Source organism: Dermacentor andersoni, chromosome 3 (assembly GCF_023375885.2).
Source record: "Dermacentor andersoni chromosome 3, qqDerAnde1_hic_scaffold, whole genome shotgun sequence".
Taxonomy (NCBI): Eukaryota; Metazoa; Arthropoda; class Arachnida; order Ixodida; family Ixodidae; genus Dermacentor; species Dermacentor andersoni.
In genome coordinates this window covers 228,546,040-228,563,001 of record NC_092816.1, presented here as the reverse complement: position 1 = coordinate 228,563,001, position 16,962 = coordinate 228,546,040, and the positions used below count along the sequence as shown (strand labels likewise).

General features: G+C 45.4%; 1 protein-coding gene across 1 annotated transcript in view; it reads left to right on the top strand.

Moving 5' to 3' along the window:
• Spx (Spliceosomal protein on the X) overlaps positions 1 to 16,962 on the top strand; it is a 195,325-nt gene that overhangs the window by 70,341 nt on the left and 108,022 nt on the right. The window contains exon 4 of the mRNA XM_050183523.3: positions 7,109 to 7,237. Coding sequence (XP_050039480.3) covers positions 7,109 to 7,237 — 129 coding nt within the window. The remainder of the gene's footprint in view (positions 1 to 7,108; positions 7,238 to 16,962) is intronic.

Here is a 16,962-nt window from a genome sequence, read left to right as displayed (position 1 = left end):
CGGCAAAGTGCTGGCAGACTCCTGAATAACGGACACCAGAGATAGCTGTCGTGCAACTTCTTCGCGGACGAAATCCTTGATTTGGGTTATCAGGGAGGCTTGTTCTGGGCCGGTGGTCAGGCTGCAGAGTGACGTTGCATTTGGTGTGGGATGTCGCCTTGTCAGAGCTCGCTGCTTACGCAACTCATCATAGCTCTGGCACAAGCTGATGACGTCGCCAACAGTGTGTGAGTCCTTGGCCAGAAGCATCTGGAACGCGTCATCATCGATTCCCTTCATGACGTGATTGATCTTTTCTGCTTCCGTCATGGCAGCGTTCACGCGCCTGCACAAATCTAGCACGTCTTCTATATAACTGGTGAATGTCTCACCTGTGTCCTGTGCGCGTGTACTCAAACGCTGCTCGGCTCGGAGTTTCCTGACGGCGGGTCGGTCAAATACTTCGGTAATCGAAGTCTTGAACACCGACCACGTTCGGATATCCCTCTCATGATTTCTGAACCAGAGACTGGCCACGCCCGCTAGATAGAATGATACGTAAGCCAGTTTATCTGAGTCATTCCATTTGTTATGAACGCTCACCCGCTCGTAGGACGACAGCCACTCTTCAACGTCGTTGTCGTCAGTTCCGCTGAAGATGGGAGGCTCTCGTTGGCGAACGGTACCACGGCAAGGGACGGGTGGCGGTGGAAGAGTCTGCTGGTCGGCGTCCGGCATGGCAGAGGGTAGCGTCCGAGAACGGAGTTCCAGGATGGTAGAGTGGAACGTTACCCAGCACGGCTCCACCACTTGTAAAGGAGATTTATTGGGGTTTGTAGCGACCGCCGGTTCTACGATGCACCAAGCAGTTCCCGAGCTCGAGCTTCTGCTGCGCGCTTGATGCTGCCGATGCTGCTGACCCAGTGCGCACGTTCGTTATCTTCCTTACAATATTTTAAATCTAAACACATATTTTAAATCAGCATTCTACTATATATCTCCACACAAAATTTAAGCAATGTATGTCGAAAAATACAAATAAAGTTTTCAGGGCCCTCATCTCCCCTTAATCTCATTGAAACCCGCCGCTACATTACTCTTGATCTGGTATATTAATTGCATAACTTCCTCTGATGTCACAAGGGTTAGTACTACAGAGTTTGTAAGGCTGAATTCATTAACGTAGATTAAGGTATCGTTTTGTTATCGTTTTTGTCTTCTGCACTTGTCACAAAATACTCTTTCATCTTAGTAGCAGCTTCTTTATTCAACAAGATGCCTGAACTGGTTTTGTATACATAACTGTGAAGCCTGTTTTTTCTTAGTCATTAGGTTTTGTATTTCTTCCCACCACCCTCCAAGAGTCTTTTTTTTTTTCTCTTCACAAACAGTTGCTCATAACACCCTTCCCTCGCGTACCCTAACTCAGTGGTCAATTTATTTCTATATATTTTAAATTCAGAAAGTGCCACTAAATTTCTAGATTCAACGAAAGCGTGGTACATTTTATTTTTCATCTGAGTCATTTTCACTAGTCTTGCATCAACCTATAGCTTTCTTGCTCGTTTTGGCCGCTGGTTTCTGGTAGTCATTGGAAATGCTTGATTATAATGCACTATTAGTTTCTGAAAAAATGCCTCGTATGCTGCATTGGGGTTACCTTGTTCCAACACGCATGCCCAGTCAATCAAGTGAATATATAAGCGAAACATTTCTAAGGCTACAGCTCTGATGGTGCGAGATAAGATTGCCGCTTTCGTTTTGTGTAGATACAAGGTCCATCCAGGTAGAAATGATTAAACCCCGACGCGAACAGAAGGAACTACAACAGCAGCATGTGTGAAAAGCACGGAAGCAGGTGTGAAGATCAGTCTGATTAGCCATCAGAAGGCACGCTGGTCACATCGAATATGCAAGTTCAGTGTTCATGCACACAGATTCGTGCACTTGAGAGCTCTCAACCCACATGTAAGCACACATACAAACTTGGCCCGCGTGCTCGCTGTAGTTGCCGGCTGGTCGACTGTAAACCTGAACGCCGCTTCAGTGGCTGTCAATCTCATCCATACACAAGATTTTGTAGCCAGTCACTGATGAGTCACCCGTAGGAAGAACATATTAGCGGCAACGGTTTGCGGCCTGTTATCACATTGGCTGGTGGCAAATTTTTGTCATGACTGAACCATTGGCCAAACTGTCTGGCCCGTTGGGCCTAATCCGTACAGCGTCGTCAGGTGTCAGAAAGTTGCCGTTACCGAGTCAATGCAGAACTATTCAAAACGGTCGCACAACCCTCAGAAAGCCAACAAACCGCCTCGCCAATGAAAGCGAGTGCATGGAATGACCGTTGCATATTCACGGCCGTCATCTTTGTGAAATACCCTACGGTGGTTCTTGTTCTGAACGCCATTTGTAAGCGCACAATGGTCTCTTTTTCTAGCTTCGATGCACCCGTCACAAGACTACCTTTCCTCCTCTTTGGCTTGTGCGATCTGGCATGGCACTGCTTGAAAGTATTGCTGTCTCATGCTGCGGAACGATTTTGAGATGTTTTAGATTGCACTTTGTGAAATTTACACAATGTCCGTTCATATAAGGTCATCAGGGAAGCTTTTCGGTGCATCGGTAACTACAGTACGCAGAAGTATTTCTTGGTGGCGCAAACATGTGACGTGCATTTTCAGCAGTGGTACGTGCATGTGTTGTGAACTATTTTGTGTGTATCAGTTTTAATTCAATGAAGAGAACCGGTGTCTCTGCATTACCAGCATGAAATGGTAAATGTGCTCACCATCTGATCGCTTGGCGTAGGGACTAAAACATAAAACATAAGAGCGCATGCTCAATACGGCCAACCTAATGCAACCATGAAACATCTAAGCAGCAGGCACTATCAAATATTTGTGATACACCAGCATTGTTCTCATGCATTTCAAGCCTAGTAGGCTTGAAATCACTATATGTCTACGCTAGCCTTCTGCGTGATGCCAATGGCTCTGCTCAACACAGCAATCACTGCGTTTGGTGAACCAGCATGATACATATACAGGTTGTCCCACATAACTTGAGCCAAAGTTTTAAAAATGAAAGGCATTCTGGACACGAGTTGAACCAAATGCATAATGTTGGCACTGCTCCTAGAGTTACTCAGGCTAGTTTTTATTTTCCCCTTAACTAACAGACTAGTTATGTTTAATCAACTTTTCAAGTATTGGCTGCAGATCCCAAGTGTGATACGCGAAGTTATAGAGCACCTTGAGAAACCTCTGTATAAATTGTTTCCAATACGATATATCTCGCATGGTCCTTCCTTCCACGTTCCAAAGAAAGCCTGTGGAATATGAAAAAATACGACGTGACGAGGTGATTGCGCACTGTTATTGTACTGCTTTCAAGCATGCGATGGTTGTGCGATGATTGACTGCAGCGAGACTGGCCTGTGACAGGGCATCATGTCTGGTGTAGCTATCTGTGGGCATGCGGCTTTTATCGCATGACGGCGCAAATGCGTACTGCTGACCGAGCGGTGCCGAAGCAATAAAGCGTCTAAGGAGGCGAAAGAGAAGAAGAACATAGCTTTATTTTTTTATGCTTGAAATGGGCAAGAGCTGGCAGCCTGCCGATGGAGTGTAATGGGGTTGAGTGGGGAGGCGGCTTTAAAGCCAGAATGATTTTCTAATCACCTTCAATGCAAAAAGCACCCTTTGATTATAATGCGTGTTCGAAGAGGTCACCATCTGCTGCAATGCACATTTGGCATCTTATAGGCACATCTTCCGAGGCGTTCCTGATCATGGTATCAGGGACGGAGTTGCAGACTTCTCTTATTTTTTCTTTTAGGTTCTCTGATGTTATGGTTGGTGGCTGGTATATTTGATCCTTGACGCAGCCCCAGAGAAAGAAATCAAGGGGAGTTAAATCTGGCGACCGTGCCGGCCAAGCAATCGGTCCATGCCCTCCGATCCACTGCTGCAGAAAAGCTTTGCTGCTGCCGTGCACGGGAGCACCATCATGCTAATACCAAATATCCTTGATCCTAGCCAATGGAACTTTGCACAGAAAATCCTCAAGTGCCCCATCAAGGATGTCATTGACATATCTTTCGCCTGTAAGCGTATTATCAAAAACATGGGGCCAATGATAGCGCCACTGTAAAGTCCACACCACACATTAACCGGCCACTGATATTGATGATGTGCCTTAAAAATCCACTGAGGGTTCACTTCGGCATTACGTAAGAAGGTAGCTTCATCGGTCCACAGTATTTTGTTGACAACGCTTGGGTCCTCTTCCTTCTTGATTATAGTCCAGTTTGCAAAGTCCTTTTGATGTTGGAAATCACGGGGCTCCAACATCTTGTGCAGCTGCACGTGGTACAGATGAAGTTGCCTCTTCTTAAGTACTCTCCGCACTGAAGACTATCACACTCCTGCTTCAGCACTCATACTACCAACACTTGCATGTGGATCTAAAAAAAACTTTGACAGAATATCTATCTCCACATCCTCGCCCAGGATTGAAGATTTATGTTGTTTCTTCATAAAAGTCCCAGTCTGTCTTAGCGTTTCATATGCACACACAATCATCATTGAGCTCGAGTGCGTACCTGGATGCCAGCATTGAAATAGCTCAACTGTGCGCCTTCTATGTCCACTTGACGCACCTACAGCCAAAACCATATCCGCGCTTTCCTAATTGTAGTAAGCCATATCTGTTGCTCAACGTTGCTCACAGCCAAATAGCATTGCTGTGGAGAACACGCAGGGGTATGGGCACCTGAGGAGCACTGGATATATTGCAGTTTGCTGGGGTTGGTTCAAACAAGGTACATAAGGTATGATCTACATCCGGTAAACTGGAACAGCCTTCGATTGCACTTTCTCAGGTACTGACGCACCAATCACAGTGCACAAGTGTGAAGCCAGGCGCGGCCACTCAATACTGCAACCACGAAGCGATGCGCATGTACAGGGTGCGAGATCAAAAAAGAACGTCTAGTAGACAGTACACAAATGACCTTGTAGTTGTTTTCGAATTGAACGATGATGTTACAACTTTAAACATTAGGGCTCGAATAACAGCGGATAAATCACACGGGGACAAAACTATATAATTCTATATATATATAGACAGTCAGTAGACAGATGGAAAGCAGACGGGGCCAGTGCGAAAAGAGTCATCGTCTGAAGAGGACATGCGTAATCTTCTTTGAATGTAGCCAAGGTTGTTTTTTTACCATTATATAGTTTTGTCCCCGTGTGATTTATCCGCTGTTATTCGAGCCCTAATGTTTAAAGTTGTAACATCATCGTTCAATTCGAAAACAACTACAAGGTCATTTGTGTACGAAGGCAAAATTGTAGCAGCTGTCATCGCCTTCCATCGTTCCCACGCGCTTCGCCCTTTACTTCTTTCAAGCAGAATCAGAATGCTGCTGTCGTCTTTTCTTTTTCTTTCTTGTGCATTTTTTGTGGCAACGTATATGCTGCTTGGTGACTTTTTCGGTGTTTAAAGAAAGCCTGCTACATATCAAATAAAACCACGTGACTGCACTCTTGTGCTATCGTATTGTAGCGCTCTCAACCACACTTTGTGCGAAAGATAGTGCGCGCAGATTGTGGCGAAGTGAGCGGCCGCGGCTCTAGGCATCGGCTTCACAGTGCATCAGCATCTTTGGCGCTGGCACACGGAATGGAAGTGCCCTTCGTCCCTGATAAGCCATAGGCTCGACGCGCGGTTGAGAGTGCTGCAATACGATGGTGCACGAGCGCAGTCGTGGTTTTATTTCATATTCATGAGCTTTCTTTAAACTCTGAAAAAAAAAAGATCACCCCGCAGCATGTACGTTGCCACTAAAAATCGGATCGGTCATTTCTGAACCCCCTCTACAATGCAACGAAATTCACTTGGCCCTAAAGTGAATATAAAAAATACTCTAAAGAGAGCCACATGATGGCAAATCATATGTTGTTAGTTTCATTCAGCTGCGGTTAACCACTTTATTTTAAATCCTTTTCTCAAGTTATGTTAAATACCCTATATATGTGTGATGCTTGTGAAAATAAACTATTGTTGGATGGAGTGCTTCATTTACGTCTGTCTAAACTCTCCCTGTCTTTGGTGCACAAAAAACTAAAATGGAATACCAACAAGCCCAAACTTACGTTTGTCCAGGTAGTACTTTGCAACATGTGCCCCAAAGTAATTAGCTCTAAATGTTCGAAAATTTACTAAATGGTGTTCATAAAGCATGTATTTAATTTCACCTGCAATGGCTGCCTTGTGGAGTGATTAAGCTCAAGTAGTTCATTTGTGCTATCTGCTGCAGGGAATTTTTCAAAGTAAGTGAACATTCTAAATATGCTTGGTAGAGTGACAGAAGCAACCCAAATGACAAACCACAGCAATAATGCTCAATCTTCTGTACCAGTCTCTGAACTGCGCTTTGGTAAGAGTGTGTGCAGGTAGCCATTATTCTAGTTGACGTTGAGAGGAAAAATGGGTTAAGCAGGACATGTGATGCATAAGGTCGATAACCACCATATACTTTAGACATGCCTAGGGACAAAAGCAGTCCACAAAAGTGTACATAGACGTTGAAATTGAACAGTGACCAACCTGAAGATTATGAATTATTTGATATGGGCAACGCATTATGTAAGTCACTGTTGCAGTATCTGCACAAAATGGGCCTGCGTGCTTATGTTTAATTTCATACTGAAGTTATGTGCGTCGCAACCCAAGCGAATAAAAAAAAAAGGTAGATAATGGGTGCCAAGGGAAGGGAAGTGCAGTTGAGGACAACAGAGAATTAGCTGGTGTAATGTAATTAGGAAATTTTCTTGCATAACTTTGAATCAATTAGCGTAAGATAGGCGTGGTCGCAGATCACTGGGAGAGGCTTTTGTCCTGCAGCGGACATACATAGACTGATGATGACGACATTCTCAGTGAAGCTTCAGAGCAGACAATATAAACAATAATAATATGTCCGCATTCACTATAACTATGTTCAACGGTGCATCACTAATGTGCTACGTGAATGAAGCAAGGAACAGTCGCTTAGTGACAGGTGAATGCAGACCTCCAATGCTCATGTCCCGACCTTATGTGCTGTGATTGCTTCCAGGCGTCAGCGCACCAAAAAAACCTGGATGTGGGCGCAAACATTTTCATTGGCAACCTGGACCCAGAGGTGGATGAGAAGCTGCTGTACGACACCTTTTCAGCATTTGGTGTCATTCTTCAGACGCCTAAGGTGAGACATCCAAAAGCACTGCCTTGTGCATTTTATCTTTTCTCCTCTGTGCAAGTTGATGAATTTTTGCTATGCTTCTGTTCAGTTTCACCCGAAAGAGAAAGGAGGCCTTGTGTTTTGCTCAAATGCCAACTGCAGGAAAATTGTGGACTGCAGAAAAAGACTACTTTCATATACTACAGATATATAAGGCAGCCTCTGTGCAAAACTTCACTTTTAACATTCTAGTGGATTCATCTCAAAAAGCTAGCAAGAATAGAGCTTTTCGAAAGTAAAACTGCAAATGTTACCATTACCATTCACTGGAAATGGTACTAAACCTGGAATGTTGAGAACTCACAAGACTCCTTGGCATGACCTGTGAGATTTTCTGTACCATATGTCTAGCACAATGAAGAGCACATATTATTCTTGTCCTACATTAGTGTTTGCAGAAATACGCCCACCTGCTTAGTCTGTATAGACTGCAGTATGTATAAATAAATAAATAAATAAATTAGGCGGCACCTTGGGCACGCTGAAAGTCCTATCACAGAGCCACGGAGCATGCTTGATACTAAAGTGTATCATATCAAATTGTAAGAAATGAAGTTTTCTTTCCAACGATACTATTTTTAAACAACATGCTTATTAAAATGGAGGTAAAAAAATATCTAAACAAAAATTTTGTAGAAGAAAGAGAGAGTGATATAAAGACGTAATTGTTTCTTTGCACAGAAAAGCCTTTAAAGATTTTCAGAATATAAATTTTTAACGCAATGTGCTTTTCCAATATTCCAGCTAATATCATGTTTCTATGTAAAATATTTCTCAACATATGAAAGAAAATGTTATCCTTAGTGACTAGCTCTAGTGCAATGCCAAGAACAAACCCGGTGGTCTTTACACGCTTACTGACTCACAGTGCGGCTGCCAGCAAATGATTCCGACCGGAGGTTCTTAACACCCCGCAAATAAGAACTGTGACCTTTAGAACCTGTGGAATATCTTTATATTCAGTGTGCAGCAGCTTTGAAGTGGTTTGGCCAAGTGAAACTACGTTTGAAAATTAGACGAACCGAAGTTGTCTTTCGTGTCAGTGCTGCTTCCAAAGTCCAAAAACGTGTACAGATGCATTAGAATAGGTAGAAATACAAAGTTTCCTCGCATGAGTGACGCATATCAGCCTCTTACAAACTATGAGCACTTATCGCGTTGGGCACACCCCACCATATCCAGAGGAGCTTTAAAAATCCATGCACGGCGAAAATGAAAACTGAGAACCGAAACTGACTAAGTAGTTCCTAAATTGCCCAATAAATGGCACTAGCTGTCTGGGAGCGCTTCGAAAGGGGTAAAATACGAATTTGCAACCATTGATAGCTATCTTCATTTGGGAATAGGCATGGACAGGAAAGCGTTAAAGGCTGTTTATAAGAAAATTAGACAACTACCAGCCCTGCAGCTTTGCCAAGGTGCCTTAATTGCATATACTACTCTATTATAATCAATTTAGCAAAAGTGGAAGTTTTGTTGCAGTTAGCCTGTAACACAAAGACGACGGTAGAGTGTTTATATCCTATTTTGATCTATTCAGTTATTCTTGTCTTAGTGCATAGTTTTGTTTAAACTATTCAAGGTCTGTTCCTCTCTTTTTCAGTTGTACCACTGACAGTAAGTCACGCATTTAAAATCTGCTATATAAGGTTTAGATTTCGGGCATATTTAGACATTCTGTGAAAGGTAGTGTATATATTGTTGCGTAAGGGTTGCACTTTTTTTTCAAGTTTGGGTCAAATTTCTTGGTTGCAGCGCATACTTCTAGAAGTAAAAACTAAAGAAACATGATTTTGCTTTCAAAAGCAGCTGTGCTTGTTGCATTGTACAGCAACCTTGGGAAGCCTTTTTGTTAGCTTTGTTTGCTATTTTATTTGCTGCTGCTGGTGTGTAAATTACTGTGATAGAGCAGCTAGAGTCTACTTCTCCCAAAATGTGCTGCACAAAGGTGAAGCTGTCCTCAGATGCAGGCTTGGGTGTCTCGCTGCACTTCAAGTTGTGCAGTGAAAAAGATATTTGGCTTTTTGTGCAAACACGAATGGAATGTCACAGTCAGTAGCACCCAGATGTGTTTCAGGCAGTGTGAGAGTGATGGAAATGCACTGCACTAACATAGCTATGTACAAAGTATGGATAGCCTCAGTGCATAGTGTGCACATAATCAGGGATGCACACAGCAGCAGGCAACTACTCTGATGTACAAACTGAATTGTGAACGTTGGAATAATTTGATTTGTAAATAGAATATCTACACTTAGTTTTGTTCTAATATTCTGCGTAAGACCTGGCCATGATTGTTGTACAGTAAAACCTCATTATAACAAAGTTGAAAAGGGGGGTCTTAATTACTTTGTTACATAGAGTTTCATATTACTATAACTAGAGAAAAATCTGGCGCTGCGATCGCTCAACCATCATGGGAATGATAGGAAGTACAGATTTCGGATTGGTATTCTGTTGACTGGTGAACTGGTCTGCAGGTATTTTTGGGCAGTTTTGGTTTCGCTCCAAGCACAATTGCTGTAACCTGCATTGGGACATTGCAACGCAAAGCTCTCTGCCTTTGTTCTGTTGCTCGAATTGGCGATAGCGTGCTGTGCCAGCAGCTGGGAATATGTGTCGCAGCGTGGTGTCGAAGCCCTGATGAGAAAGCGACCACATCGTAAATATTGAAAGAACGTGTTTCGATTGTTTTGATCTTGGTTTGTTAAATGTGTTAGGCTGGCACTGTAGCGTTACATGCTTTATGAAACTTCACTAGAGCAAAAAAACTGATACAAGACATGCACAGTTTTACTTCTAGTGGCTTGACAATCAACTTTGTTTGAGGACTTCATTGTGTATTGCTCATTTATGTGCTCATTGAAATGTGTGTTTTAGGACATTTGAGAACACAAACTTACTGGTTGCTGCTTCCTGACTCTAGTCTGCTGTCGCAAAATGGGCAAGTGCAAAGCCACGTCATAACAGCTGCTGGCACACGCTTCAGAAGCGTTACGTCAATATAAAACATAACAAAGTATGCTCGCAGGAGGCCACAAGCGTCCTACCAGCACTGCATCAGATATGCTTAAAAGTACTTGAAGACGTTCAGCAATCGTGACAGCTGATGCAGCCTTTTGAAAGAGCGAGAGAGTTCGCAAGTGCCTGTCGTCTGCATGAAAAGTCTCGCATTCGCAGCGAGCAGGCGTTGTAGCAGACAACACTTGTAGCATTCCTCTCAAAGGCGCAATACCTTCTCCCACTATAAAATTTTTATTTCCATGAGTACTTGATGAGTACAGTCGATGACCAGTTTTTTGGACCCTCAAGGGACCGCGAAAATGTCCGAAAATCAGGCAGTCCGAAAAAACAAATATGCCCCCCAAAAACTAAATTTATTGCTTACTATTGAGTTAGAGGCTGGAAAAAGGGATTAATGGTCTTCTGAACCATGCTTCGCTTGTGTGCAAGCAGGTCCACCTGAATTTTGGTGAGAGTCCTCGTGTCGCCGTAAGCCGACGAAAGAGTTGCGACCGCTTGCATCAGCTCAGCTTTCGTCAGCTGCGCTGCTGCAGGCGAGTTATCGCCACCATCGCTCTTGGACTCTGCAAGCACGTGGCAAATGATTTCTTGATCCGTGAGCCTGGCGCACAGTTCCAACTCGCTGTCCACATCCGTGAACTCCGAAAACAAGACGGTCGAGGGAATTTCGACGCCTGCAGTGCGAAGGTCGTCGGTGAGGTGCTCATTGCCAGGCAGCTGCTCGACGACACTATCCTCGTCCAAGACAGCCGAGTTGCCATTCAACACAAATCCTGCGTGGCGGAAGCAGTTGCGCAGCGTTGTGGGTGCCACCGACTTCCACGCATCAGGGAGCATGCTAAGTGCTCCAAGCAAATTGACAGAGTAGGCTTTTCCACTGTCTAGGCACAACACCACATGCGAAGGTAAGCGTGACCGATAGTTCACCTTCAGGTTGTGTATCACGCCTTGGTCCATTGGCTGTAGGATACTTGTCGTGTTCGGTGGCAAGAACTCGACTCGCACAGACATTAAGTTGTTTATGTGCCCGTGTGCAGCGCAGTTGTTGACGAACAACAAAACTTTGCGGCCTTCTAGATCAAATTTACGATCTAGTTTTCTCACATAGCTTTAAAGAAACTGCTGTGTTATCCCTGCCTTCTTGTTCGTCACATACAAGACAGGCAGGGACTTTACACCTTTAAAGCACCTCGGAGCTTTCGACTTGCCGATGACGAGCATCGGCAATTTTTTTGTCCCCGACATATTGCTGCCGACCAAAACAGTAACTCATCCTTACTGTGTTTTCCACCATGGCAAGGGTCACCAGCAACGGCAAGAATCTTCTCTGGCATAAGCTTAAAAAAAAGTCCGGTCTCGTCGCAATTGAAAATGTCGTCCAACGAGTACTCCCGTAAGAGCGACTGCAGCGTTTCACAGTGGTAGTCCGCAACGACGCTCAGGTCAACAGCTGCACTTTCGCCGCGCAGTTTCTTAAAACTGAGATCAGCACGCTTTTTGAAGTTTCTTAGCCAGCCGTCGCTGCCCTCAAATCAATCAATGTTCATCTGAAGCACCATCGTCTCAACTTTCTGTTTGAGGAGGGCACCGGAGACAGGAACCTTGCTGGCCACTGTTGACTTCACCCATACAAAGAAGGCCTCCTCAAGCTTTGGATAGGTGCCTTGGCTTACATTTTTTTGACGACACCCAGTAGACTTTCCCACTGCCTCCAAAATCTTTTGCTTGTTTTTCATATAGTCTGAAAGAGTCTGTTTGGAAATTTTAAACTCTTTTGCGACATCTGCCTGTGATCGGCCACCTTCGGCGAGCTTGATGATTGCCACTTTCTTCGCCATCGACATTGTGGCGTACTTGCCTCGGTTCATCAGAACTCTCGAGGCCAACGACAACATATATTTCTTTTCCTTTGTGAATCGGCACACTTGGCTAAACAGCACACACAGCGCAGTCGTCGATAAGTTGTCACACCGACTTCATTGAGTGCCTCTTTGCTGCCATGTTGCTCACAAAAGTAAAAGTTCCGGAAACAGTGTCTTGAAGCACTGAAGCCGATTCAATCAAATGCAAGCCATAGTAGCGACAGAACGTGGTTTTCGCATCTCCGCAGCACGACCACGACTAGGCCTACTTGCTAGTCAACGCACGGCAAACACAAATAGGCAGTCGAAGGAAGAAAGGAAAAAAAAAAAAGCATTGCGTTACAGCAGTGACACTGTTGTGGAAGCGGAAGCTGCTAGCATATAAGCCTCAATCCAGCGTCCGAGTAGCTGAGGAATTGCCATGCAAGACGGGCACCAGTTTTGAGGCTACAGGAGTAAAATGTAAACAAACAAGATGGCAGCGACACAGCTCAACATGCGTGGCAGTTGGCCCGTCTGACGCTTGGAAAGTCCGAAAAATCGAACAGCCCTCCCTAGGCTGTCCAAACATTGACTTTATCAGGTATGTCCTGGGGCCTGAAAAAAGTTTGAAAAATCAAGCATGTCCGTAAAATCAGTCGTCGACTGTATCTTTATGTAAGTACATGCACGGTTCTTATTGCTGTTTTACAAATGAATAAATAGTTATTCTCTGGTGCTAAATCTGGAACAGAATTTCAGAAGAATGCATGTCCTCATGTGCCCAACGAAGATTATGCCCGAGGGGGCGTCACATGCTTGTCACAGTGGTAAACCGTGCTTCAATCACAAAGTTATACAAAGTTTATGTAATGTGTTTTGCATTAATTAAATAAGATGTTGCAGAAATAAAATTAGATTTTACGCAATAATATTTTACTATAGCTTCATTTATTGCGCCGCAAGCTAATGCCACTAGTCTAAAGATCGAAGTCAGTCCGAAGCCTGTACTTCCCATCATTCCCATGTAGGTTAAGGCAACGCTCAGAAGAGGCCCCGTAGACACTAGCGCCACATTTCCCTCTAGGGTATTTGTTTAGAAGCTCTATGCTTTGTTATAACCGTTAATTCATTATAGCCACTATCCATTTCTATTCACAATTAGCAAGCAAGAGATGATGTATTCACCATCAAATCCCACAAGAGCCCACCACGCAATAAGAAAACGGCTGTAGCACGGAAAAAACAAGTGAAAAAAAAAAGACAGCAACGAATTGCTACTTTATTCACGCCAAACGGCTCACTGATCGATCAACAGCACACCAGCTAGCGGCTCACTTCGCAGAAAAAAAGGCCTTGATATATTTTTGCCGCATCTTCTTCAGGCGAATGATGGCTTTTTCAGCTGCAGCCGCTATTTCGAGTCATTCCTCGTCGTCATCGTGAGTGCCAAAGAAGCGGCGCAAGCAGGTCTGCCACATCCAGCGCTTGTGCAGGCGTCGGTACATCGGGTTCGCCAATATTAGGCTCCGGGCTGTAGTCAACACATTCGTCACTGTCGTCACTAGGCACCCCCGTCACTGTGCGCACAATTTCTGTCTCCGTCAGCTCTTCCATCATTACCACGTCAGCATCGGCACTGACGTACGTGCACAAGGTGTCGCAGTCGGGCACAGCGCCAGCGTCAAGGAAAGCGTCTCACAACGCTACGACTTGGTTGCCCGCAGTACCCTCATTGGCGGCAGCACCGATATCTGCTCTGTAACCGCTGCTGCTGATGCCAAATGAGGCAAGCCGGAAGCAATTGGTGGTCGTGCTTACCAGTACAGCCACCTAAGCAGCCTGTAGCATCTCGATCGCCATGTACAAGTTGATCGTGGACTGGCGCTTCATGCTGATATTGAGCAGGATCCGGTCAATCACGCGCTTGTGGTAGCCAAACTTAAAATTCATGATAACTCCTTGGTCAAGGGGTTGCACAACTGCAGTGCAGTTTGGTGGTACGAAACATAACGCAATGTTTTTGAGCATAGTGGCAGTGTGGTGGACCACGCAGTTCTCCAGTACGAGGCAGATCTTCTGGTTCAGCTTGCCCAGCCGCTCGTCCCACTCCCGCAGCCATTGTGCGAAAATTTCTCGTCATCCAAGCCTTACGGTTGGACACGTAACTCACTTGGAGCTTTCGTTTGCCTTTAAAGCAACATGGTGACACACTTTTGCCGACCACGAGGGCCGGCACCTTTTCCGACCCATCCATGTTGGCACAAAGCAACACGGCCATGTGTACCTTGCTCTGCTTACCGCCCTGGCAGCATTCACCTTGAGGGCCACCAGAGTTTTTTGCGGCAGCATCTGGTAGAAGAGGGTGGTCTCATTCGCGTTAAACAAACCCTTGGCACTGTATTTTTCTAGCAGCTGTCCAACGTTTGTCTCCGCCCACGCCGCTGCAGCTTCGTGGTTGACAGACTGCGCTTTCCCATTGACAGCCCTACAGACGATGTCGTCTGGCTCCTTGAAACACTGCAGCCAGGTGGCACTCGCCACAAAGGTGTCGTGCCCCATGATGCGCGTGGAGTCCCTCGCTTTGTGCTGTAACAGTGTACCACTCATAGGAGTGCCGCTTGCTCTTGCATCCAAAAACCACTTGAAGACTACCTTCTCTACATCTTCGAAAGTGGGGGCTCGCAGCTTCTTTCTCCTGCCTTTTACGCTATGTGCGGCAGCACCGGTGACAGCTTCTTTGCTGCCCAAAATCGTTGACAGAGTGCTCAACACTATCCCAAAATCTTCGGCCACTTTTTCTTCTTCACGCTGGATTTGACGGCTTTCAGCATAGCCGCCTTCTGCTCATTTGATATTGTTTTGTGCTTCCGTTTGCTATTGCCATCGTCCATCTCCTTTCTGGCGGCGGGAACTCGCACAAACGAACCGATAGAAACACTGATATCCTTGATGCGCACACAATCAATGACAAGCAACTACAAGCAACAACAAAGCCGCCGTCAGCACTGCCCACATGCGCATAGCGAAAGAGCGGGCAAGTCCACCAGTTCCTCGGGAAAGGGGAGGCCGGGAGACGCGCACATCGCGCGCTTAGGACATTGACCTGACAGGTACCAAAATGGTCAGTAAGTGTTCATTGTGAAAGGAAAAAAAAGGTTCATTATACCCATTGCAAGGAAATTTTAGCTTCATTAAAATGAGGTTTTCGATACATGGGCATCTATTGGAACTTGAAAGGGCATTACGATTGCTTCGTTATATCCATTAGTTCGTTATATCCCATTTCATTATAATGAGGTTTTACTGTATTGACATGCACAGCCTTTCCACAGCACATGGTCTTTGCTGGCACAATGTTCATCCTGGTCAATAAGGTCGATCGAAATAGTCAACTCAACTCGAAGAGAAGGAACAACAACAAAGGCAGCGCACATAGAAAGCGCAAAAGCATGTGTGAGGATGGGCTTATGCAGATCGTATTGTACACACCTGTTCATGCATTTCGAAACTTCCTGTTCACATTTGAGTTTAATCCTTTCTCTGCTGCTCACGAATATATCGTACTTATTTGCGTTAGGCCCACCTCATGTATTGCCTGCACCCTCGCATTGGGGTGCGAAACTTTTGGGAGAAAAAAGTTTCACGAAGGATTATGTGCATACCCGTGTGCTGGCTAATTTTTGCAAGCGTTGTGGCTCTAGTTTTCCTGCTGATGATGGCATTATCATCACCGCATCCTGCACTTGGCACTAGACGATCAAATCTACCAGACTGCATCATCTTTGGCCACCTATTCTGACGTAGTGACACCAGGTTGCGTGGTGGCGCTGGTTAGGCATAGCAGGCAGGTACGACAGCCAGCTAGCCATTTCTGGAAGTTTGCCTTTGAAATGTGGACTGGTGGACTACATTGACGATTGGGTGTAAGTTCTTGTGCACAGCCACTGCTGACGGCCACGTGCGCGGAGTTGGAGTCCAAAGCTGATCAGCCGGAAACTATTGTGTGCACCTTCCCAGTTCATGTGTGCACTTACTGGCTGGAACAGTGTAAGCTCACATCCGAGCATGTAGCCAATAAAGCTACAAAGTAATATTGCACAGCACAGCCTAAGCTGACAGTGTCAAGGCCGCATGCGGGCTACAATCGACACTCGTTACAAGAAACCGTGTTAAGCCAGTGAAACACGTCCGTTTTTATCCGAAGTTCCTTATGTCCAAAATTAGGGCCACGGTATGTTGAGAAATGACGAAACTTTGCATACACCGCCCTCTAATTGTAAGGAACTGCTAAAACGATAAAACCATTAAAATAGTTAACTACGGATAAACGGATTTATGCAGTAATTAATTGTACAACCAAGTGGCATGGTGTCTTCCTGTCCGCTGTTTTCCGCATGCTAATTGCTCACAACTATCAGTTTCCTCGTATCAGAGCACATGTACACCTACATAACTCTAGCAAGTATGTGACGCCCCCTCGGACATAATCTTGGTTCGCCCGCCAAGTTTGGCGGCCTGCTATAGCTCGGCAGGCAACACTGGTCACCGCACCACAATAAACACCGGCCGGTCAGTAATCATTCAGCACCACCACGCTGCGGAGCGTCCGTCTATCGGAGGGTGCCAGAAGCCCTCCCATGTTCACGACCCGGGGTGGATCGTGACACTGGCGACGAGGATGGGATCTTCGTGACAATGGCGACGAAGCTGGCGACGAGTACCTACGGAGCGTCCCACGCCGCCGCGAGCGGCGAAACACCGCCCCCCGTTGCTGTCGCCATGCCGCTGTACGGAAGGCTCCAGCCGTTCGAGGGAGATGGG